The following is a 27,271-nucleotide window of genomic DNA, read 5'->3' on the forward strand; positions in this document are numbered from 1 at the left end:
ACAACTTCTGGTGTTTTGCTTTATAAAAACACTTTCATTATATAAGGTTACAATTATGGTTGACTGCAATACATAAGTGTTTCAAACCAAGGCATAGCACCAAATGTTGGGCCCAGGTCACACACTGTAAAACCCAATAAGTTAACTCAACTCAAACTGATTGAGGAAACTAATTGCTTCAAACCATTTAAGTTTAAAAACAAATACATATGAGTATTGTGAACTTACATATCATACATAGTCATATTCACATAATTTAGTGTTGGTTTAGACAATCATTTTGAGTATATGTAACTTGAATATTTTAAGTTCATTCCATTAATTTAAACTAACTGGTTTGAGTTCATTTAATAAATCTAATCAAGTCTAGACAACTATATTGTGAGCTTTGAGCTGTGGTGGATGGGCAGATTGAACTAAATATGCAGGGTTTTCCGGTGCGTGATGGAGAAAGAGAAGGGAAGAGACCTAAATGTAGGGTAAATGAAGCTGAAAACATTAAATGTATTTATTTATGTGTTTATTTCATGAGCTTTGAAAACTATAAAAGTATAGGCCTTATACAAAAGTAATTTCTTAATATTTAAAACAATTTTTTCATTTTACAAAAAAAAAAAAAAAAAGAAAAAAAAATGTGTAAACCCACCCTCTGGTTTCTAATTTACTTTTAATATTATTTTTATTTTCAACCATAAACATAAACTAGATTAAATGAATTGAATTCAACTTAAATGCTTAGAGCTAAATTAACAAATAGATTATGCATAACGTATTCGGTTTAAGTTATGCATAATGCATTGAAGTTTTTGAGTTTTATATATATATATATATATATATATTATCTGCTATAATGCATTGCAACAGTTATGTTATTCAAAAAACTGACTGCTACACACTGGAATTTAATTTAAGTTTTGTGTAAAGTCTTTTTTCTCACTTTCTCAGAACAGTAATTCATTTCTCAGAAAATGAATCTCACCCACTCACTGGTCAAACTTGTCCATTTGTGTTTGTATAAAACACAAGTGTTTCCTCATTCCATTGCCTTTTAAAACAGTAAAACATGCTGTGCAATACAACACCGTTTACATCATTAGAAAATTGCATGTGAAGAATAATAACAGTAAAAAATAATTTCCATATATACATACCAAATACAAAATTAACATTCATTATATACATTCAGAATAATAATAAAAAAAGAGCAAAAAAAAAACAACAACGCAGTTTGGTTTTTGCTGCTTTACCCTTTTTTCAATGTTCACACAGGCTTAAGTTCATTAAAGACACACACACACACACACACACACACACAGATCAAAGAGATCATTAATATACCAATATTTCACAGAAATCAGAGTTATATAGTTCAGTAGTTTGAGGTTTAACAAATAGTAATGTATGTACAAATATGGTTTATGGAGTTCCTATAAAGTTTTTGTCTTTCATTTAAAGTCAAACTAAACTTAATGTTTTCGTACAGCTGAGTCAGTGACATTAGATCACGTTTTCTGAGTTGTTCTCCAGAAACATCCTCTTCTGTTTGTAGTATAGTTTCATTTTGTAAATGATTGGCATAATGACGATGATGAAACAGCTTACAGCAGCAGCGATGACAGCAACTTTAAATCCACGATCTTCTGCTTTTTCATGCTGAGATGTTCCTGATTGATCCAAGACAGGTTCTTCTGGGAAAGTACATTTAAAATGTTTAATGACATTGTTTAAAACCATTTATTCACAGGTGATTTAAAATGCTAAGTATACTGAAAAGAGACTAACAAGCAGTTTTCTGTGTTCATAATTAAGCAATTATCAATAATCAATATCTATAATAGAATGTAATTTCTTACCAGGATCTTCAGTGTCAGGTCCAGATTTACTGGTCTCTGTTAACAGATTTTAAACCACTGTTAGTACTTTGAAAATTAAAGTTTCAAACATTTATTGAATCTTATCACAGGTCTTTTATTTCAAGACATTTGTTGAGTTTTTGTCTTTGAGATGCTCTTGCGTGTAGAACTACTTTCATACCAATTGAGCCATTTAAAGCTGTTTAACTACTTCAAAACCAGTGATGTTACCAACTCACAACTAAGAAATGTCATGTATCTTTTCAGTCGCTACACTATTTTACTGATAATTTGCAGGCAGTGCTGACAAGATTCAATGCGTGTGAACATCTCATCTGTGTGTGTGTGTGTGTGTGTGTCGAGACAGAGCTGAAGAACAACAGCGTGATTTACATAGTTAATAAAAGGTCATTTAGAAGGGAAAACATGGAAGTTGTTTGTCATTTTTATCCTTTTGTTTGTCATATTTGTTTTGGTCCGTGTCTTTGAATGAAATAACTGAGTGCGTTTACTGGAAAATAATTTCACACCTTGACATTCGTCAACCAATCAGTATCAAGCATTCAACAGTCCCGCGGTATAATAAAATATATTACCTTTCTTTCCAGGATCTTCAATGACAGGTTCAGGTTTACTGGTCTCTGTTAACAGATTTTAAACCACTGTTAGTAGATTGAAAATGAAAGTTTCAAACATTTATTGAATATTATCACAGGTCTTTTATTTCAAGACATTTATATGGAACTGTAATGTGGTCGATTAAAATAATTTCACACCTTGGAACATTCGTCAACCAATCAGTATCAAGCATTCAACCCGTGGTATAATAACATATATTACCTTTCTTTCCAGGATCTTCAGTGACAGTTTCTAAAACAGATTTTAAACCAGTTAGTAGATAAAATAAATAAAAGTACAGTTGCAAACATTTATTGAATTATAAACAGCAGTATTAAATACTGTACCTGTTATATCCACAGTGAATTCTGTTCTTTTAATTCCCCAATTTGTTTGCACAAAGAATCTAAATTTTTCCATCATTACTGTAGATGGACTGAAGCTGCATGTGAAGCTGTTTCTCTGTGAGCCTTTAGAAACAGTTTGTTTACAGATATCTGATTCTTTATGGATCTCAGGGTATTGAAACTTATAGAATATAATGTAGCATCCAGAGTTCTTCAGAGAGACGCTGCAGGTGAAAGTTACTTCTTTCCTCACAGATCCAGTCACATCCTCACATCTTACACTGATGTCATCTGAAAAATAACAGAATATATCATATAATACAGCAACTGAATAATAATAAAAAAATGTCTGGAAAATCAGATTCACTTCCACTGAATATTGTGCATCTTTATTTTTTTGTTTATATATGAACCAAAACATTTTCCATTATTTTAGAATTTAGTCCCTTCTTAAAATTCTCACACACTCTTTCTATGGGAAAGTTTATTCTCTTACCATCAGCTTGACAGACAGCAGTAAAAGTCCAAACCAGAATGAACAGTTGCACTGCATTTACAGCATTCATGCTTTTGATTCTGCAATAGAAAAATAATGACAGAAAGTTTAAGTTGCTTAAACAACTACAACTAATAAGAAAGTGCTAGAGATTAAATAGTAGATTAAGACGATTTACTGAAAGTTGAGCAGAAACATCAGAATTTATCAGCAAAAGTTTGCTTGGATTAAATCAAGTCCATTAGGAATAGATCAACCAAAAACAACAAGTCTGCCATCATTTGAACATAGAGTATGGATTAGTAAATATAAAGGATATTATTTTTCTGTCGAGAGAGAGTTATTGCTCACCTCTGGTCTGTGTGTCTTCAGCGAGTGAGTTCATTCACTCTGACTCTCTCTACAGCGATCACCAGTGTATAAATACAGGCTATTACTTTCACTTTCAAAATGACTTGTTGCTCTCAGGACAAAGTCAGCCGTTCATTTCGCTGTATTTTTGGCCAGCAGTCGGTGCTGTCAGTCATCCTCCTAGTGAATATAACCATAAATCTATCAGAATCATTGCTTATTATTACTCGGTTTAATATGTCAAGGATTTTAGTAACTTGGACTTGATGGCTCTACTCTTCAATACTATAATAGTAATACGCATGACTGCCATTCAAAGAGTCTAGGCGGTGTTGTTGTTTCCCTTTACTATTGCACAAATTAACAAACACAGACATTTTTCTTCTTTGTAAGGCATTAAACTCAATGGAGGAAACCTTATCCACCGATAAAGAACTTGTCAATCTCTCCCTCATCAAAGTTAAACAGGTTTTTAATAGATTGCTATCCATAGTTAACCCCTTAAAGGAGAACTCCGGTCAGTTTTATTATTGAGCTCATTTTTTTGTAAATTTGGAGTGCTGTCAGTACAGAGAACAACGACAAAAATCGGTGTTGCCTACACCGTGTTATCCTCTTTTTAAAATTTGCACCCTGTTGACTTCAATGGGGCAAGTTTTAAACCTGCTTTTAGGCTCTTAACATCCTTGATGTGTCATTACAAGTGCCCAGCCAATGTGAGTGATTCCTTCAGAGTGAACGCGGGTCAATCTGACTGCAGTAGATGTGAAAGATATGAATAAAAATGAAGTTAATTCAGCCAGCGCACATACCTGTATTTACTTCCTGTTTTCGATTGTCGAGTTCAAGACGAGTCTCCACTGTTGCTTAGTTACCTATGATCACGCGCGTGAACTCGACAATCACTACTGTGGACTTCGAGGGAGCGTCATCAAGATGGCGTCGGTGTAGGTCACATTTTCTTGTCTCTTACCTGAAGTTTGTACAAAACTTGTTTTTTCTTCCCCTTTAAAGACTATTTTGTCCTCAATGCGCTGATTTTAATTTTGTTCACGCTCCCCTTACATAAAAGATACTGTGTTTTGCGAATTCCTATTTTTTTTCCCTCAACGATCGTTAACGTGGCGTCGTGATGGAGTTGGACGATATCCCGAAATCTGAAAGTGTTAAACGTACGCATAATTATCCCAAAAGTGCCCGTGATTTGGATTCATTGGATGTGTGTCTTCCCGAGTCTCCAGCGGCAAGCCCTTTACCGAAAATGCGACGCCCGGCCTCAGATCCTTCAAATGCCGTTTTGCTGGAAGCAATAGAGAGACTGGGTAAGAAACAGGATGACTTTATGGAGAAACTTCTGGAGATCGAGAAATCAGTTGCATCCAATTCCACCCTCATTTCCGATCTCACAACACGGGTTGACGCCGTTGATACAAAATCAGAGAATACAGCTGTTAAAACTGGTCAAATGGACTCCCAGCTGTCTTCACTGGCTGCAGAAAATAAACGCTTATGGGATAAAGTGGATGAGCTGGATGCCTACAAGAGGCGTTGGAATCTGAGGATTTCGGGTGTGTTGGAAAAAGATGGGGAGAATGTCAAGATGGAAATAATGGACATTTTTCTTCAGGTGTCACCAGGCTTAGCAGATGTTCTGCAGTCTTCGATTGATGTTGCGCACAGGCTTGGCCCTAAACTGGGCAATGCACGCCCTCGCACGATAATTGTACAATTTCTCTCTCGATCTCACCGCGATCATATCTGGGCTGATGCAAGAAGATCAGAAGTGCTCAAACAGAAAAAGATTAGGATCTCAGAGGACCTGACGCAGAGGACGAAGGAAGCACGGAACAAGCTGTGGCCTTTGGTGGAGAAAGCCCGAAAGGAGGGTCGCTGTGCTGGCTTCAGGGGACCAAATGCTATCGTGGATGGAAGGAGGATTTCTGCGGACGATGTCTGATATTTTTTAGGACGCTGGAGGTCGAAAACAAATGCCATGGATGTTCAATGCCGTTTTGACTGAAGTGATTGGCGAAATAATTAGGCTATTGACTTTCGCAAAACACTGACAAATCTGTTAAAGCGTTAACGTTATATGTAAAGGTAAGCAAAGGAGGGGACTTAACAGATAGCATAACCCGTTAGTAAGGGGTATGGATACGTTTCAAGTTTTGCACTTTAATTGTAGGTTATTGCATTTCGAAACTTTGTTACGATTGTAGTTGTATAACGTTAGTACTTTTTATTTTATTTTTCTTGTTTTGTTATTGTTCATGGTTAAACTGTCTTGTTTTTCTCTTAATGTACGGGGGATTCGTGATTTATCTAAACGCAAGGCCTTGTTTTTATTTTGTACGTCACAGAAAAGGGATGTTTATTTTTTCCAAGAAACACATTCTTGTTATGAAGATGAAACCTTTTGGCGCAATCAGTGGGGAAGTAAGGTTTTATTTTGTCATGGTACTAATCACTCCGCTGGAGTTTTGATTTTATTTGACCGTAATTTTAGCGGCTCGATTCTGCAGTCCTTCTCTTCTGCCAAGGGTAGATGGATTATTGCTATCATTCTTCTAGGGGATTTTTTCTTTATCTTGGTTAATGTTTATGGCTTTAATAATCATTCACAAAATAGCATATTTTTTCAGGATCTGTCTTCTAAAATTCTTGATTTAAAAGGTAAATATCCATCTGCTGCAGTAATAGTTGGAGGAGATTTTAATGAAGCTCCTGACCTATGTCTGGATATATTTCCCCCAAAACGAGAGTCATGCAGATGTAACACTATTATTAATGATTTTTGTGGTAACCTTTCACTTTTGGATGCTTACAGGTTTATGCATGATAAAGATTGTTCATATACTTGGTTTAATAAAGATCTCTCAAGAAAATCGCGTATAGATTACTGGCTTACATCAGACTTTATATCTTCTTTTATTGAGTCCAGCAGTATCTGTCCTGCTCCTCTCACAGATCATGCTTTTATCGATCTTATTTTATCTGATTCTGGTACTGAGTGTCACAGAAACCCTGGATATTGGAAACTAAATTGTTCTCTACTACAGATTCCCTCTTTTTGTTTAGGTATTAAGAGCATCATTGATGAATTTGAAGCAAAACCTGGTGTTTCAATATTATCTAATTGGGAAATGTTTAAATACGAATGTAGAAAATTCTCTATTCAATTTAGTAAACGGTTAGCTAAGACAAAATCTTTAAAGTATACCTCTATATTAAATGAAATGAATCAAATTTTAGGCAAGCCACAGACAAGTGAAGATGATACAGTAAAACTGCACAACCTTAAAGAAGAATTAAATAACTTTTATGCAGAAAAGGCTAAGGGTGCTTTTATTAGATCCAGAGTAAAGTGGCTAGAATTCGGAGAAAAAAATTCAGCATATTTTTTTAATTTAGAAAAGAAAAGAGGGAAATCTAAGAAAATAATTTCTCTAAATATTGAGGGCAATTTGGTCACAGATGAAGCTAGAGTTTCTAATTTTGTTTCCAATTTTTATTCACAGCTTTATTCTTCTTCATTTAAACCTCAGTTTGCAGATAGTTTTTTTGAGAGGGTTCAAGCATTCACACCTATTATAAGTGATGGAAATCGGTCGTCTTGTGAGATGGACTTGACTATGGAAGAGTTGGATAGGATTATCCTGAAAGCCCCTTTCAATAAAAGCCCTGGTCCAGATGGACTGCCTTTTGAATTTTATAGGACCTTTTGGCAAGACATAAAAAAACTTGTTTTGGAAGTTTTTAAAGACTGTATAAAGAAAGGTGAATTAACTGAGTCCATGAAGCAGGGATTGATCACTTTAATCCCTAAGCCAAACAAAGATTCTTCATATTTAGATAATTGGCGCCCAATTACTTTACTTAATTCGGATTATAAATTGTTAGCTTCTCTTTACGCAAATAGATTGAAACCATGCTTAGAAGAAATTGTCTCAGTTTCCCAATCTGGCTTTATGAAAGGTAGGCATATAGCAAATAACATTCGGCTTGTTTTAGATATGTTAGATTATAATGAATTGATCAACGATAGTGCAATCATTTTATTTTTAGATTTTTGCAAGGCCTTTGACACGGTCGAGCATGAGTTTATGTTTGAATCTTTGCGCAAATTTGGTTTTGGCTCTTCCTTTATTAGAATAGTTCAGACTTTTTACAAAAATATTAACAGCAATGTGGTGAATGGTGTTTCTCCCCGGTTTACGATTAGCAGGGGCATCAGACAAGGGTGTCCTTTTTCACCATTTTTGTTTTTATTAGTCACAGAGTTTCTTAATATTTTTATTACTCACTGTGTAGATGTTCAGGGTATTGTAGTAGCTGAACACACTTTTCTAATTAGTCAACTGGCAGATGACACTTGTTTGTTTTTAAAAGATGAGAAACAGGTTCCTGTTATTTTGGAAGCTTTAAAAACATTTTCTGATGCTTCTGGTCTCACTGTTAATCGAAATAAAAGTGAAATTTTACCTATTCACAGTCTTGATAAAGGTCATATAGAAGGTATTGAGGTCAAAAGTTCTGTTAGATATTTAGGTATTTTAATAAGTAAATCACCCAAAGATAGAATTTTAGATAATTTTTCACAGCGGACAAAAAAATTAAAGAATGTCTTCAATTGCTGGCTACAAAGAAATTTAACTATCTATGGTCGTGTTTTGATAGCTAAAGCTGAAGGCATTTCTAGGATTGTTTACCCAGCTTTGTCCTTATATGTCGACCCGAAAACTTGCTCATCTATCGACTTTATACTATTTAAATTCTTGTGGAAAAATAAAACTGAGTATGTTAAAAGGAAGACTCTGATAAGGAATACTTTGGAGGGAGGTGTGAATGCTTTGGACTTCAGTACTCTCAATCAGGTTTTCAAGATTGGCTGGATTAAACACTGCCTGAATGCTGATTCTAATTTGTTATGGTTTCACATACCTAAAGTTATCTTTGAAAAATGTGGAGGGTTAAATTTTTTATTGTCTTGCGATTTTAAATGCAACAAACTTCCGTTCAAGCTTGCTAATTTTCATAAGCAAGCCCTGGAGGCCTGTAAGCTTGCCTTTTGCCACAATTTTTCCCCTCATAGAAGTATTATATGGAACAATCAGAATGTGCTGCGTGGAAAAAAATCTGTGTTTATTAAGGATTGGGTTGACAAAGGTGTAGTTTTTGTTTTGGATTTGTTGAAGAAGGATGGCAGCTTTTATTCCTACAATGAATTTATTAACCTGTTTGGAGTGGATTCCTCACCTAAAGTATATAACTGGGTTATTAATTCTATTTCACCTAAACTTTTGCATATGGTAAGGTCATACTGTAGCTACAGAGTATCCGTTTGTGAAATGCCCCGGTTGTCTATTGGAGGTTTGGAGCTTTCCAATGTCAAATGTAACAATTTTTGGATTAGAAGATTTCTCATTGGGAAGATCAGCTGTCATCCCAAAGCTTTTTTCAAATGGAAATTAAATTATCCTTCTTTTTCTACCATTAATATATGGACTGGCGTTAATAAGTTTCTGTTACCAAATAAGTGGAAAGAGCTTTACTTTAAAATTCTACATAATTACTATCCCTGTAACTCTTTTCTTTCTAAGTTTAAATTAGACATCTCTTCACAATGCACATTCTGTAATTCTAATCTTGAAACAATACCACATTTGTTTTTTGAATGTGATTTTGCAAAGGAGTTCTGGAAAAAAGTAGCCTGGCTTATTTTCTCTGCTTATTACAAACTCTTTACTTTTGAGGTTATGAATGTGCTGTTTTTGATTTGGGACTCCGGGTCAAGGGAGATGGATGACAGATTAAAACTGCTTACTTTATGTGGCAAATTTCATCTTCATAAATGTAAAGTTACTGATTCTAAGCCCAATTTTAAACTTTTTTGTGTCGATTTAAAAATATTTTATGACTCTCTTTGTTTATCAGCTAATAAGAAAGCTGCTAAAACTTCTTTGTTGCTCAAAAAAATTATGGTTTCATTATAAACTACCTCCTGATTTTCTGAAGATTATTTATTTATGTAGGCCTATCCCTAATTTATTTATATGTGTATGTGTATATGTATGTGTATTATTTTATTTTTATTTTTTTTCTATTTGTAGTTTCTATGAATGTTTTGTGAACTATCCCTTACGTAGGCTACTGCCTTGAATTACTTTGAATTTATTGTCTTATTTTTTGTATCTTAATTTATTTGTTGTGCTTGATGCATGTATCCCCTGTGCTTTTTGTTCATTAAAAAAAAAAAAAAAAAAAAAAAAAACCAATACTGTGGACTTCGACCGAAAACAGGAAGTAAATACAGGTATGAGCGCTGGCTGAATTAACATCACTTTTATTCATATCTTTCACATCTACAGCAGTCAGATTGACCCGCGTTCACTCTGAAGGAATCACTCACATTGGCTGGGCACTTGTAATGACACATCAAGGATGTTAAGAGGCTAAAAGCAGGTTTAAAACTTGCCCCATTGAAGTCAACAGGGTGCAAATTTTAAAAAGAGGATAACACGGTGTAGGCAACACCGATTTTTGTCGTTGTTCTCTGTACTGACAGCACTCCAAATTTACACTAAAATGAGCTCAATGTTAAAATTGACCGGAGTTCTCCTTTAAACCTGTCATAGTTAACAAATATGCATTGTGAAACTTTTTTCCCCCAATTATAACATTTTTATTATAATTATAACAAAATATCTTAAAACATCTTCTAATTAACATTAATAATAGTACATGTTAAATAAAACAACAAATTATAACGAGCTCCGGGAGAAACTGCGACATGAAACATGGCGTTAACTTTCATTTAAATAGACACACACATCAAGTGAGAACGATCACGGGATATTCCTCACGGAGGAACAACATTTTAAAAAATGCCTTCCAGCTGTAAGTGCAAAAAAAAACCTACCTGGTTCCTAATGCTTTCACTTTTGATTAGCCTATACTTTATGCATGGTATCACCAGAAAATGTATCCAAATGAAGCCCACATGAAGGGGAACTTCACCAAAAACCTTCCTCCTACCTTATTCCCTTCCTGAGTTACTGATGGTCAAATAAGAAAGATAAATGTAAAATTATATATATATATATATATTCTTTTTTTTTTCTTTTCTTTTTTTTTAGCATTTTCTTAGTATGAGAATGTCCAAATGTAATGAATTTATTTTCTAAAAAAAAATCTATCAAACGATACATACCTTTTGGCTCTCCTTGCTGTAGCTTTGGAGATATGAGACTTTACTGTTTTTGTGTGTCACTCAGAAAAAAAAGGGGGGGAAAATGGTTAATCCATTCCCTGAATAGCAGTGCTAATTACTTCTGTCTGTCTCGCACATCTTAATCCATTCGGGTCTCCAGCACTGAGATCAAACCTTCAGCATCACGCGACAGGGAATCAGTTCAAGAATTAAACTCTGACAAACAGTGCCAGGTCTTTTGCAGCTCCTCTGCTGAGGCAATGGCACGCTCTCCACAGAATAACAAAATAAGAGTCCTTTTTTTAAATTCTGTCCATGTGAATCAATATACACTTGTTAATCGGAACTGCATAAGGAAAAGCCGAATAACTTAGAAAAAACTTAACAGTTGTGTATATACTTTATGTGTATCACATCAACACCCTGAAAATGACCTCTAGAAACCCTTTTAAAAAAGTTTACTATTTAAAAAAATGTTTTGATCTAACATGTGAAAATCAAGTAAAGCATCAGTAACTGTTAAAAAATCTGATTTAATTGACCTAGTGCTGTTTTAATACTTAATAAAACAGCGGGATTTTTGGTGCATTTCATCATAGTCTGTTATTTATTTAGCCTATGTATCTAGTCTCTAGTTATAAAGAGAGGCTGTACAAAGTAAACACGCTCCTTACAGAACTTTTTACAAGCGAACAACATACTGTATGAAAGACCAGGAGCAAAGTGAAAGAATAAAAGAAACTTCAAAGAAAAAAAAAGTGGTTGTTCCTTCACTTTCAGTCTATAAAAACATCAGTTTCATCTGATAATTATATTGGTCAAAGACAAATATTTAATCTCAGCCGGACACGCCCTCTGCTGGCAGGAGAATGCATTGCAACAGCTGGGTAACATGAGGCAAAATGATTTTCTCCTGACAATAGATAGACAATAGAACACTTTTAATGAATGACTATGATATTTTAAATTTTGTCATTTCATCTGAATATTAACATTTGTGAGATTTAGTCAGCCGAAACAAAGTTAAGGATAATTGATCTAATTTTGTGTCGCAGGATAATGGTGATCAATGACACTGTTGTGTTGAATATCAAAGATTTTTGTGTCTATTTGTTAATGAGTGATTTGTGGATACATTAGTGTTTTTCTGGATTTGTGGAGTAAAAGTTATAGTTTATATTTGTACGTAAAAAGATAATAAGTGTCATGTTAGTTTTATGCATGTTATTATGTTTAGACTTAATACTTTAATTAATGTTTTTGTTTTTTTTTAAATTAGATGTACATTACAGACATCTTTGCTTTTATTAAAACCTATCTGTTAATTGATTGAATTCATTCAAATCGCTTTCAATGTTTCTATTAAGACACATCTTCGATTAAAATATGGGCAATTAAATATGGAAATATTCATTAGCATGTATGTAAGTCCTAGAATAATTTTACCATTCAGATTAATCTCTGTTACTGGGATTCTCATTGGTTATAGTCTCATAGTCATTGGTTATTCAATTATTTAACTAAATGTCAAAATACAATTTTAAATACAATATAGCTGATTTATTATTTTACATTAATGCCAGTTAAACAATATATAAATATGAATAAGAATTATATCAAAAGTAAATTATAAACTCTGTAAAAGTTTATCCAGTAGGGATCATCTTACCCCTAATTTAATATTTGTAATTTTGTGCTATAACAAATTAGCAAATGTTTCTATTTATTTCCTATAAAAACACATTGGCCAAAGCATCATCATCATCATCATCATCATCATCATCATCATCATCATCATCATCATCATCATCCAGCACATGCTAAACTTATATTTAAATATGTTACAGTTTAAAAGTAAATCCTCATTGTTCTTAAGAGAGGCATCTTCCTAATACATTATATTCATATATGTATAACACTTGAGCAGAAATCAGCTTTCTGACTTTATATTCCTACATCACCAATTACCACAAACTAACTTGTACTTGTCACTCTTAAAGTTTTCTCTTCACAGACATTAAAGTTCATCAAAGATTCTAAAAAGAGACTTTGGACAATATTAAGAGTATCATGAGACTTTAATCATTTAATAAATGCAATTACAATGCAAACTTTTTTAAAAAGAAAATCAGTGGGCAAATGCAATGTGGATATATGACACTCAAAACTGCTAAAATAAAAACAATATTTTACTCAAATTATTGAAGTCTTTGAAAACACAAAAGCAGAATTATTATCTGATGCAGATTATCTCAACATGGCCAAATATTGGCTGATTAATTGGTCTGATCAATATATATTGATCTATCATTGTAAAATGAAACTGAACATTATCACTTGAATGATCTTTACATGAAAGTAGTTTCACTCTGAACATTTACTGTCATCATTGTTGGTTCTGCAGAAGCTCCTCTTTCATATTTCATCTGGAATCCAGAAGGGTTGTTGCGTTTGAACCTCTTCACGCAAAAGATTGCATCGCGATGAGGACGAAGGAACAGCCTACAACAGCACCAGTGACGATAAGGGCTGTAGATCCACGACCTGATTAATATGATTTATAATAAAATTAAGAATATTCAGTAATCTCTTTAGATGCATTCAAATGCTGTAAGAACACTGTTACTGTCACAGACTTCACAATATATTTCTGCTGCTGTTGTACACATATCTAAATGTACTCTATACAGAAACATAACATTCAAACAACTATAAAGCATCTTTCTGTGTTGTGTAAGCAGTGGTGTGAAGTAACGAATTACAAATACTCACTTTTTTTCATTTTTTTTTCAGAAATGGTACTTTTTTGAGTAGTTTAAAAATGTTACTTTTACTTGAGTACATTTTAAGTGATGTATCGGTACTTTTACCTTCTGTACTGAAATTGGAGGAGCAGATTCAGTATACAGCGCACCTTGGCGTTAACTTGAACTGCATTTCTGTCAGTGTGTGACTACAGCTCGATAATAAACAACGTTTTTTGATTGATCCATTTCATACAATCCACCTTCATTTAGCAAGTGCACTTGCGCAATAACATTTCTGAAGTTCAACATTTGTTGCTGTTGTTGTGGATGCTGCTGATAAAACAGCTTCGCCGAGACTACAGAGAGATATGCATTTGTTTGTGTTTCTTTTGTAAAAGTTTCCCCGGATATACTTCCCTATTTAATGCACAATTTTCCTTACAAATGATATTATCAGCATTACAATTTGAGTAAATGTAGCTGTGTAAAATGTAAGGGATGTTGCCACCCAGAACAATGTGCATTTACATTTAAATTGTAACATATTTAATGGCATGAAATTACAGTGTAATTAGTGTTAGCTCACGATCTTAGCCTTTTTCAGTGCATTAGGTGAAGTAAACTGATAATATGAGTGATTCTCATTTCTTTATCAGAACACAAAAACTGGTACCGTTTTGGAGAGAAATTAGGCATTTTTTAATCTCTCTATTTAACCCATCTCATGGTGTGTGTGATGCCGATCTATTGTATGAGTTTCTAAAGGTTTTTTTGAATTATTTGCAGTTATGAACATTGATATTTTATGTGCAACAAGCATGCTCAGGCTCAGTGGCTTTACGCCTAATTTAAAAAAAAAAAAAATCAAACAATATGATTTAAATGGTGATCAGTGTACCATTTTGATGCATTTTTAAAAAGATGGATGATATATATTCTTCAATCTTTCTGACAAAAAAAAAATTCTAATGTGAATTACAGCATGTACAATGTTTTTTTACTTTATTAATTGTAGTGCATAGCATTTATTATAAGGGGGAATCCGCAGCTCAGTACTCACTACTCACTGCTCACGAGTACTTTTAAATAAGCTACTTTTTTATTCTTACTCAAGTAGTTTTTTGGACAACTACTTTTTACTCTACTCACACTACATTTTTTGGAATGTAATGGTACTTTTACTCGAGTATGTTTTTTCAGTACTCTTTCCACCACTGAAGTAACCTGAATTCATACTCTGTAACAAAGAGTTATAATAGAATGTAATATCTTTCTTACCAGAAACTTCAGTGTGACTATCAGGTTTAATTTTCTCTGTGAACAGATATTAAAACAATGTTAGTAGATGGAAAATAAATGTAGAGTTGCAAACATTTATTGAATTTTAAACATCAGCATAACGTACACTGCAGAAATCTGAAAAGTTTACATCAGTTTAATACATCAATAGAAATCTAATTATTTGTCACTTTACACATCAAAAGTAAAGTTAAATTGTGTCGCTTAATTGATTATATACAGTAATGTGTATAACAAAAGCAGAAGCAAGTTGTTTTATAGCTATATAATGACTACTTAACAGCTTCTTGTATTCTGTTACTAACCAATTTGTATTCAATAATAAATAATTATAATAGAAAGTAATATCTTTCTTACCAGGATCTTCAATGACAGTTTCAGGTTTACTGGTCTCTGTGAACAGATTTTAAACCACTGTTAGTAGATTGAAAATAAATGTACAGTTGCAAACATTTATAGAATTATAAACAACACTATTATATACTGTACCTGTTATATCCACAGTGAATTCTGTTCTTTTATTTCCACAATTTGTTTGCACAAAGAATCTGAATTCTCCCGTCATTACTGTAGTTGGACTGAAGCTGCATGTGAAGCTGTTTCTCTGTTCACAGGAGTCAGGAGGAAACTCTTCTCCACAGATTGCGGAGTCATTACATTTCTCAGCATATTGAAATTTATACACTGTAATGCAGCATTCAGAGTTCTTCAGAGAGACGCTGCAGTTGAGAGTTACTTCTTCACCCACAGATCCAGTCACATCCTCACAGCTTACACTGATGTGAACTGAAAAATAACAGAGTATATCATATAATACAGCAACTGAACAATAATAAAAAAAATAGTGAAAAAAACACAAATTAGCAGAAACATGCACTGCTCCTGACTGTAATGGATTTCCCTATGTTCAAAAGTAATTGTTCAAATAGTAAATCTGAAATTTAATCCCTGGAAGGATGAAATACTCAGAGTCATAAACACTTGGACTGACCTGGATACAAAAGGAGCAACTTGTGTTATGATATCTATTAATAGGTTTTTAGCTTTTTTTTCTTCATTATCTTATATTTATTCCCTCCTCAAAATTCTCACACACTCTTTCCAGGGGAAAGTTTATTCTCTTACCATCAGCTTGACAGACAGCAGTAAAGGTCCAAACCAGAATGAACAGTTGCACTGCATTTACAGCATTCATGCTTTTCATTCTGCAATAGAAAAATAAATAATATAAATATGCATCAAGAGTGAAACTTAAAGAACTAGGACTAATAAGATTAAATTAGAGATGATTTACTGTAAACTCAGTATGTCATAATTTAATTAAATAATTTTGCAAGATTTCAAACAACATAACGAATCATGCATTTATTTAGAGGGGTTGAAGAGACTCACGAGTGTAAAATACAAACACAATATTTACTACAATAAAGCACAGAGAACACAATGAAAAAGATCCATTCATGATAATATTGCTGTTGAATCTACAGAGCCACGACAGAAATTGAACTTGATGATATACATATTTTTCTATTGTATTGTATTCTCTGGCTGAACAAATAGAATCAATCGACACACTGATAAGACAAACTTATCACAAACACGCAGAAAAACTGTTTTCTATTAGCCTGTTTAAAAATCTGCAAAATGTGTAAATCACAGAATACAAAAATACCATGTACTAAAGATTTTCCTGTGGCTGGTTATGGATTAGTAAATATAAAGGAGATTATTTTCCTGTTGAAGAGAGAGTTGTTGCTCACCTCTGGTCTGTGTGTCTTCAGCGTGTGAGTGCATTCACTCTGACTCTATCTATAGCTCACTCTGTATACAGACTAGGCCTACTAAACTTTCACTTTCAAAATGACTTGTTGCTGCAGTACAAACACAGCTGTTCATTTCGCTGTATTTTTAGTCAGCAGTCGGTGACTTGCAAACTGCAAACTGAGATGACTAATCAAATCAAAGAAGGCTTCTTAAGTGTTCACATATTATCAGAGACCGAACGTGAATTCCAGCGCGACGCTTCGCTTTTAACAATGAAGGAGGGTGTGGATGTAGCTAAACATTTAATATTTTATATATTATTATATGTTATATAGGCTATTATATGTTAGTACGGTAATATTATACATTTTAAAATGAAAAGATATTTGCAAATAATAGTTCAAATTGATTACTTTACAAAAAATACAAAAAAATTAAAAATATCATTGTTTACCGTTCTCGGATTCCCTTTCTGTTCAGCTACCAATGTCATCTATGTGTTACACTATTTAATATGAAATGTCAATATTTTTTAATAAATTAATATAGCCTAGATGAATATACAGTATAATGGTTCTACAATGCAGAACCCCCTGATCAATGAGGTGTTGTTGCTTAATATTTTAACCTGAACACTTTTTTTTCTTTGTGATGCACATTGTTTAGTAAAGCTGCTTTTGAACAAGTGATATTTAAAACAATTATATTCATTGGAGGAACCCTTATCCACCCATGAGAACCTACCACTGCAAAATCTCTCCCCCATCAAAGGTAAACAGGGTTTTTTTTTTTTGTTTGTTTTGTTTTTTTTGCAGAATATGATTGTCAAAATCATTAAGGTAAGAAGAATATTAGGGATGTGCAGCGGAGCCCATATCTGTAGATATGATTTGTGTCTGAATCTGAATCAGAGGGAAATAATGGGTGAATAACACTGATGTAGAAGCACCTAACCCTGGTTGTAAGTCTAAACTTGACATAAACTATAAACTTGTCCCTCAAATTTGATTGGTTGTTTGGAATGTTGTTCCAGGATCAACAAAGATGTTGATCCAGGAACATGTTGTACTTTATGAAATCACATTCACCATATAGTCCATACAGTGCTTATAGCATAAGTGAACACACCCATGCTAAAGTTGAATAAAAAGAGGAATAAAAAAAATCATCGTTTGGAAATTGATCTTAATGCCTTAAAAAAATGAGGAAAACTCCAACCTTTTTTGGAGTCAAGGACACCAATTTTCTTTGTGAATGAATAATGTAGGGTGGTGGCTATCTTAAATAAATAAAGGTTCTTCCTTAAAATACATGGTTTGGTGAAGGGTATGTGATGATGTGGGGCTATTTTAATTCCAAAGGCCAAGGGAACTTTATCAGGATGCATATTATCCTGTATCCAGGAAATAGCTGGCCTTTCAAAATATACAGGAATTTAACATGGGGTGTCCTGACATATGCACCCTGTATTTTATTGTCCTGACATTTTACACCCGGTTGCAACCCAGTCTCACGGCAGTTCGTGACATAGTCACAAAATTTTAGGGTGATGTAAAAAATGTTTTATTGCATCACAATAAGTGTATTGTGATTGTCAAAACATTTTAGTAACTAAACTGAATTTTATTAGGTTTAGTGACAACATGTTACAATGTTTACATGCAATTTCTGGTAAGCTACGCTTTTTTATTATTTCAATTCAATTATTGTGATTTGATTTAATATTGACTCATTTGGAGAAATATTAGGTAGGCTACACAAGATTTTTTTTTTTTTTTTTTTTTTTTTCTCAAGAAAAAAACAACTCACCTACTGCTGCAAACATACAGAGAGCCATATCAGCTGGCAGTATTATTTAAGAGCAGGCGCGCTTGTTCCATGGCGGATTGCTATTATAACGGCGGATTTGCCAGGAGCGGTTCACAGCCGAGGAGACCGACGTTCTCGTCAGGGCCATAAAACACAGAGAAGTGACATTGTATGGGGATGGAGAAATCCACCCAAATTAGCTTCGGTTAAACAGGCGTATAAAAATTTGGGTAAATGTGTAATTTTTGATTTATGCCTATTTTTTCACATCTTCATGGACACAACAATGATTTGCAGGGATTGTTTGCTCCGGAACACGCCTCCTCTTTTTGCTGAACCGCCCTCCGGGAGCGCAAGTTCATTCCCTAATTTACCGATGTGCGTCTGTGGAGGGAAAAGACCGCTGTGCGCGGGTGCAAAATAGGAATGATACATGCGTCGGTGTACAAAGTCAATTGCGCTGGGTGCAAGATAGGGCCCAAAGTGTCATTCCACTGTTACGCTGATGATACGCAGATTTACTTGCCCGTGAGAGAGTTTAATTCAAATTCACTTGATGCTTTATTAGCATGCTTACACGATGTTAAGGACTGGATGGCTGCACATTTTTTGAAGCTTAACGAAAATAAAACCGATGTTATTGTGTTTGGCCCAAGAAAGCATGATGTACTTCAGTGCTTAAATGCAACTTCTCTGACTGGTTTTGTAAAATCTAGGGTGACACATTTGGTTTTTGTTCTGGATAGTGATTTAAAGTTGGACAGGCAAATTAGTTCTGTGGTGAGATCTTGTTTTCTTAATCTACGTCTGTTAGCTAAGACTAAACCATTTCTAGTTCAGATTTTGAGAAAGCAATTACGTCCATTGTCTTTTCTCGAATGGATTATTGTAATTCTCTTTACTATGGAGTTGATGCTCGAGCACTTATGCGTTTACAGAAAATCCAAAATGCTGCAGCAAAAATGATAAAGTCGGCAAAGAAATATGATTCGGTGACTCCATTTTTAATTTCATTAAAGTGGCTGCCAGTACGAATTAGAATTATTTATACTGTAAGATCCTCGTATTTGTTTTTAAGGCCTTGCACAATTTAGCTCCTGTGTATTTGTCCGGTTTAGTGGCAATTTACACCCCCTCTAGATCCTTGAGATCAGAAAATCAACAGCTGCTTTGCACTACCAGGACAAAATATAAACATAGAGGTGACAGAGCCTTTTCTCGAGCAGGCCCTAAATTGTGTAATGACCTCCCTCAATCTATTCAATCTGCCAAATCCTTACCCATGTTCAAAGCTATGTTAAAACAACATCTTTTAAATTCAAATGGAGAGCTTCTTTAAATGGGTTATTGTCTATGTGTGTTTATGTGATGTTATATAAACTGTGCTATATAAATAAACTAGATGTACCGCATGGCGGTACAAAATATGACCGCCGCTCAGGCCTGCACTGGCTTTCCACAAAAAATATACTTATACATAAGTATGAAAAATCTGTGATTTTTTTTTTTCAAAGGACCCTCCCATTCAATTTCTACAAACCTATACCAAACGGTTGAGGTGCCTGTTGATGGTAAAAGTCAGTTATCTGACTTTGGCATGGGTTTGTTGTGTTTTACTGAAATAAAAAACATTTTTTCCCCCAAAAAGTGGTTTTATCTTGTAGCCCTGGTCCCAGAGTTTTAAAAAAACAATGTTAACAAAATTAAACTCATTCCCACTGTACCTAGTAGAACACTTAAGTAAATGTCCCATTGAAATTAATGGGATTTTATGGATTTAGGTGAAGAAAGTGTACACAATACATTTTGGTCTGTACCATGAAGAGAAAACTGATTCAACTATATAAACTATATATTTTCTAAAAGCGTAGACTCTCAGGATGTGATCTAACATGGCATGAAACATGTCCCACCCACCTCATTAGTATACTGCCCAAGCATAACACATTGGGTATTGGTAAATCGGGTATATGGCTGATACCTAAAAAAAGTAGTAGTATGTGCATGTCTGTCTGTGTGTGTGTGTATGTGTGTGTGTGTGTGTGTGTGTGTCTGTGTGTGTCTGTGCGTGTATGTATGCGTGCGTACATGTGTGTGCGCGTGTGTGTTTGTGTGTGTGTGTCTGTGCATGTGGATTTGTATGTGTGTGTATGGGTGTGTGTCTGTGCGTGTGGATGTCAGTGTGTGTGCATGCTTGCGTTTGTTTGTATTCCTGCACGTGTGTGTGTGACAGTATCATCCTAAACCAGCAACCCTTCGCTCAACACCACCATCTACAGGCCGATGAGTGTACAGTCACTAAATGTGCACATAAATGAATTTATTTTATACCCCCCCATGGATGAAATTCTACGAAACTTAGCATACCCCCAGAGGATGTCAAGTTAATCATACACATGAAATATGGTGCAGTTCTGAACATCTCAACTGAAGATAGGGGCGATTAAAGCAGAATTTTGCATTTTCATTTTTTATGGGAAGGGGCGCAAATCACAAATGAGTGATTATGGGCTAGGTTGATGTGGGCCCTTAAGACCAACATACCATAAAAATGTCTTCATCCTCGGTGCCACGGTTCAGGTACTTATTTAGGAAAAACTGCATTTTTTGGGTTTGGGGGGGCCCAGCGCGGGGGGGGGAGTGGCCCCCGGGGACCAAACGAAATTTTTCCGTAAAAGTCTAGTGGGGCTACATGCCCACCAAATTTCATGTTCCCCGGTGTTTCGGTGTCCCTGGTATCGTTAACGAAAAATTCAGTAGATGACGAAAAAAAAAAAAAAAAAAAAAAAACTTTGACAATCCCTATATAATAAACCATAATAAACAAACAAACAAACAAAGTAGCTGGCGGTAACATTGATTTTCTGAGAAACATGTACTGTATGTGAATTTGGCATGTTTCCTAAATATCTGAAACATATTATGGTATTTTTATGCCTTAGTATAGTCAGAAAAAATTAAAAATTATATAGCACCTTTAATCTCAGAGCAGCGCATGTGCCAGGCAAAATCTTGTGGTGGCCGACACTCTGTCTCAAAATAAAGTTCATAGAGACAAGACATGTTATTTCAGGTTCATACAAGCCATCAAGATCACATCAGCAAAGCGTCTGAGTTTTGCCAAGTCAACAAGCCTGCATAAAAGAGAAAGCTGGGTACATACTTTCCCAGCTGTCCATGGCAAAATCTCTGCAGACATCTGCCAACTAGATGGCAGGAAATGCCTGATAGTAATGAACTATTATTCTCACAATGTTAAGATTGCACGTGCAAGCCATTACAAACCAGCAAGTAATTACACATCTGAAAACATGTTTGTTCTGTGGGGGAAAGCATTTGAACTTGAAAGACAATGCTACTTAGTTCACTACTGAGTTTGAGCAATTTAAAATGACATCAATTTCACTCACACTTTATCCACATTATCCACAGGCTAATATAAATTTTAAGGCCAGACAAGTAGTTTGTTGAGTTGGTTTGTAGGGAAGGACCTGCGCTGCGCACATATATTCAAACACGCATACCTATAGACTGAACTCGTAATATGCATTATGTAGCATCTGGACAATCATTATATTTGATGAATAATCCAGCAAACTCACCTCCCACCAAAGGCCTATGAAACGTCCCCCAAAACTAACATCCCAAATGAAGCTAACACACTGCAGAACCCGGTGTCCTGTTACAGGACACATTAAGACTGACAAGACCTTTTACGACCCCAAAAAGGAATTTGCAGAAGGCTGTGACGCTCACTTAATTCTTGCTGAGAAGGAGAAATAAACCCTGTTAATCCTATATATTCTATATACAGTGAGGAAATTAAGTATTTGAACACCCTGCTATTTTGCAAGTTCTCCCACTTGGAAATCATGGAGGGGTCTGAAATTGTCATCGTAGGTGCATGTCCACTGTGAGAGACATAATCTAAAAAAAAAAAATCCAGAAATCACAATATATGATTTTTTAACTATTTATTTGTATGATACAGCTGCAAATAAGTATTTGAACACCTGTCTATCAGCTAGAATTCTGACCCTCAAAGACCTGTTAGTCTGCCTTTAAAATGTCCACCTCCACTCCATTTATTATCCTAAATTAGATGCACCTGTTTGAGGTCGTTAGCTGCATAAAGACACCTGTCCAACCCATACAATCAGTAAGAATCCAACTACTAACATGGCCAAGACCAAAGAGCTGTCCAAAGACACTAGAGACAAAATTGTACACCTCCACAAGGCTGGAAAGGGCTACGGGGAAATTGCCAGCCAGCTTGGTGAAAAAAGGTTGTGGGGTCTCAATGATCCTAAGAAAGGTGAGAAAAATCAGCCCAGAACTACACAGGAGGAGCTGGTCAATGACCTGAAAAGAGCTGGGACCACCGTTTCCAAGGTTACTGTTGGTAATACACTAAGACGTCATGGTTTGAAATCATGCATGGCACGGAAGGTTCCCCTGCTTAAACCAGCACATGTCAAGGCCCCAGTGGTGGCTGGTGATAATTATTTTTGGGGGGGCGCAAAATACAAAGCAGAAACAAAAAAGCTATTTTGATCTCTTTTTATTTACATTTCAGACCAACAAAGTAGTAACAAAAAGCATGTTTCCTACTTGGACATAATGTTGCTCTCCTTTATATACAGACCCTTTACAAAAATTAGAATATCATGGAAAAGTTTAATTATTTTAGGAATTCAACTTAAAATGTGAAACTAATTTTATACAAAAGGCTCATTGCTTGCAAAGTGAGATATTTTAAGCCTTGATTTGTTATAATTTTGATGATTATGGCTTACAGCTTATAGAACCCACGAAATCAAAATTTTTGAAAATTAGAATATTACATGAAATCACACTGTAGTAGTTACACAGTAATCCCATGGTCATTGAACCAGGTTTTGGTTATTTTGGCAGTGTGGGCAGGTGAAAATCCTGCTGAAAATCATCATCTTCATAAAGCATATTCATAAAGCTTTTCTGCTGAAGGAAGCATGAAGTGCTCTAAATGTTCTGGTAGACGGCTGCATTGATTCTGGACTTCCAGGACATTAGAGCACTTCGTGCTTCCTTCAGCATAAAAGCTTTATGAATATGCTTTATGAAGATGAAGATGATTTTCCAGCAGGATTTTCACCTGCCTACACTGCCAAAATAACCAAAACCTGGTTCAATGACCATGGGATTACTGTGTAACTACTGTGTGATTTCATGTAATATTCTAATTTTCTGACATTTAGATTTTGTGGGTTTCATAAGCTGTAAGCCATAATCATCAAAATTATAACAAATAAAGGCTTGAAATATCTCACTTTGCAAGCAATGAGCCTATATAATATATTAGTTTCACATTTTAAGTTGAATTCCTGAAATAATTCACTTTTCCATGATATTCTAATTTTTTGGAAAGGGTCTGTAGGTCTCTTAAGTGATTTCACGTTATCTCCGACTAAAGGGTCTATACATTTCAGACCAACAAAGCAGCAACAAAAAGCATGTTTCCAACTTGAACATAAAACAATGCTCTTCTTTATATACATTTCAGATCAACAAATCAGTACCAAAAGGCATCTTTCCTACTTGAACATAAATTTAGCTCTTCTCTCTTTCTGGCCAGCAAATTTCTCAATTACTCTCTGATTAAAGTCAGTCATCTCTGTGACAAGTCTCTTTTCCATGGACAGCAATGCCAGTGCATTCAGCCTCACCTGGGTCATGGTGTTTCTGAGAAAGGTTTTAATTCTTTTCAAGGTTGAAATGCACCTCTCAGCTTCAGCCGTGGTCATGGGTGTGGTTATGATAACTTTTAGGAGAGTCACAGTTTCGGAAAAGACTTCTTCGAGATTATTCTCCATAAACAGCTGGAATAGGTCCACAGCACCACGGCAGGCACTGAACTCTTGCTTGCTGTAGATAAGACTGAGCTCTGTCTTGAGCTTGCTTCCATTGAGCATCGGGTACGCTCTGATGGTGCTGCTCAATGCATCGTCAGGAAAGGTATCCTTGTACTCGTCAAACCTGTCCCCCTGCAACAAGGTGGCACAGACAAGGTGGTCTGTGAAGGAGAAACTTACCTTGCAGCATGCAAACACTTACCATGCTGTGTTTTTGTCTGGTACTAATAAACTTCACTAAGTTAGCTAAACACTAAGTTAGCATGAGTTAGTTCATGCTTACAGCTGTTAGCTAATAATGACTGTACCTAACGTTAGTTGTTTGTGGTCAAAGTGTCGTGGTGTAGACAGTTTGATGACGGGATATTCCTACATATTCCTATTATATTCCTGAGCCAACCAACCCCGTGACGTCATAGGTTAGAATACTGCACAATGTCGGCTCCTTGGTCGCGAAATATATAAAGTTTTTCTTTTATATGTTTACATTGTCATGTTTCTTATATAATTGTTGATTAAAGTGAAAATCCATCTAGTAAATCATGTAAACTTGATTGACTGCTTCATTTCCCCTTTAATATTGTGTAGGCTAAGCCTACCCATATAGATTTTTATTTAAAATGTATGTTATGTTGTTTAATGTTTCACATGCAACAGGTGCCAGTCCACAATTATTTTTTATGCATTTTAATTTTCTGTGCAAAATTTATTTTGTTAAACTACATAAATGCCATTATCTGCACCGTATCCCAACTGTTACAATAAAACATCAATATAACATGCATTTTTATTCAGTATATAAGCAATATTTTGCTTTTTATGTTAAAGACACTATTGATACCGTAAGAAATTTACATTCTCAGGAAAATAGCCACTTATCAGTTAATCGTTAATCGATCGATAAGGTCAGTCAACTAAAGATTAATGAATGAATCGATAACTTGCATCCCTAATTTGATCATTTATATTTATGTTGCCAATTTATTATTTTTGGGATGCTGTTGTATAATATTAAAATGATGATTTTTGTAAGGATTTATACCAAACTAAAATTGTTTTCTTGAGTCTGTAGAATATGATATGCAGAAAGGACATTTCTGCAGCACAACAATATTGTAAAATACTATTTTGACTGATTTCTATAACAAACTCACCTCTGCTCCAATCCTTTCACGTTCTTCCGGACTGAGCACCCGGCGTCTCTTTGTTGGCTGAGAACCACTGTTTTGTTCACCAATGGAGTGGAGAGAGTTTCTGCAAAGGACAAAGCTAATTTATTATAATATTGGCAAAAGAGAGAGAGTTAATAATGAAAGAGAAACCAAATAATGATCATATTACAGGAATACAGTTACCTGATCTTTTGTATTTCCTCTTGGAACTGTTGGATGCTCACTTTGATATGGACCGAATCAATGTTCTTCTTCTGGAGCTTGGCATAGAGGAAGTCTACATGTGGCATGATGTGGTGATAAAGTTCCAGAAAGAACTTAAAATCATCATCCTCCAGTAGCATGGCCAGGGCTCCTGCTTCTCTGACAGTATTGGGGTCAAAGTCACCTGAGTCTTGTATGCTCTCAAAACAGTGAATGAGATCCTCTCTGTGCTCAAAAACTGTATTAATGGCACGGCTATGAAAGTTCCATCTGACATTGCTGGATCTTGGCAGTCTATGGGCAACCACTTTATCCAGAAAACATGTCCGCTTGGGTGACTTAGAAAAAAAGCTGGCAAATCCACCAATGTTAGAAAAAAAATTCTCGTCTTGGATATGTGAGACGTGGCCTGCTGCATAATCAGGTTGAGCTGATGAGCGTAGCAGTGGATATAGCACTTGGGCATTTGGATACACATCTTGTACTTTTCTATGTACACCTGCAGTGGCACCCCTCATCACGCTGGCCCCATCATATGCCTGGCAGATGAGCTTACTTTTCTGATCCTCAGGGAGGATAGAAGCAAGACGCTCTTTTAGTGCAGTAGCAATGGACTCAGCTGTAGCTGACTGCAGAGGGATGAACTCAAAAAATCTTTCCTGCACATTATTTTTGTCGTCGATGTAGCGCAAAACAAGCACAAGCTGGGCCAGTGTGGCAATATCTGTGGTTTCATCTGCCTGGATTGATAAAAAACTACTTGTTCGTAGTGCTGTAAGCTCATTCTGTATAGTTTTCGACGTTCCCTTAAATACAGTAGCACTGTCAAGATGCTCTTTCAATGCTCCATCAAGAGAGGCCACAAAATCCACCAATCCACAAAATATACCAGGGTTATCTGAGCTCTCACTCTCATCATGACCACGTAAAGCCAACTCAAATGCTCCACAAAACTTTACACAGTCTATTATCCTGGACAGTATGTGTCGATTTTTTGTCACCTCTTCGTTGTGCCTCCTAATGCCAATCCTGTAGCCTTCGTCTAGTTGTTCCGCAATGCTTACTTTGCCCAAAAACTTTAGTTTCACGCTATTCTCAAGATGGCTGCGGCTACTTTCATGATATTTGCATTTGTCAGATAGATGTTTGAGGTCGCTTACCCCCGTAGTTGTCCACAAAACTTCAGTGCCGACACTTTGAAAAAGAAGACAGGGAAAACAAAACAGGGCATTGCTAATATCACATCCAGTTACATCCTCACAGCTTACACTGATGTGATCTGAAAAATAACAGAGTATATCATATAATACAGCAACTGATCACAACACATCCAGACCTGTTGTGTCTCTGTCCATGTCAGTAAGATTATACAGTGACTCTTTTATTAGACAACCTATTCATAAATAAATCCAATGCGTTATGTTTTTGTACATTATATCATCAATATAATTTGATCTTTAGCTATGGGAGACTCACACATTTTTTATAGGCACAATATAGCAATACAATT

General features: G+C 35.2%; 1 protein-coding gene across 6 annotated transcripts in view; it reads right to left on the bottom strand.

Annotated features, from left to right (window-relative positions):
* The window catches only part of LOC307146835 (uncharacterized protein), a 123,980-nt gene that overhangs the window by 31,782 nt on the left and 64,927 nt on the right, over positions 1-27,271 (bottom strand). Inside the window, exons 1-8 of one of the 6 annotated variants that reach the window (XM_079851143.1) lie at positions 10,876-11,149; positions 3,666-3,845; positions 3,315-3,394; positions 2,819-3,109; positions 2,694-2,723; positions 2,450-2,494; positions 1,854-1,889; positions 745-1,688 (exon numbers count right to left, since the gene is read on the bottom strand). In XM_079851143.1, the coding sequence (XP_079707269.1) occupies positions 1,498-1,688; positions 1,854-1,889; positions 2,450-2,494; positions 2,694-2,723; positions 2,819-3,109; positions 3,315-3,384 (663 nt within the window). In that variant the 5' untranslated portion in view covers positions 3,385-3,394; positions 3,666-3,845; positions 10,876-11,149 and the 3' untranslated portion in view covers positions 745-1,497. Of the gene's footprint in view, positions 1-744; positions 1,689-1,853; positions 1,890-2,449; positions 2,495-2,693; positions 2,724-2,818; positions 3,110-3,314; positions 3,395-3,665; positions 3,846-10,875; positions 11,150-15,410; positions 15,708-16,046; positions 16,127-16,681; positions 16,715-27,271 lie in introns of those variants that run through there. The other 5 variants (XM_079851144.1, XM_079851140.1, XM_079851139.1 and 2 more) reach the window with 5 other exon arrangements.

This window comes from Squalius cephalus, assembly GCF_949319135.1.
Source record: "Squalius cephalus genome assembly, chromosome: 19".
NCBI lineage: Eukaryota > Metazoa > Chordata > Actinopteri > Cypriniformes > Leuciscidae > Squalius > Squalius cephalus.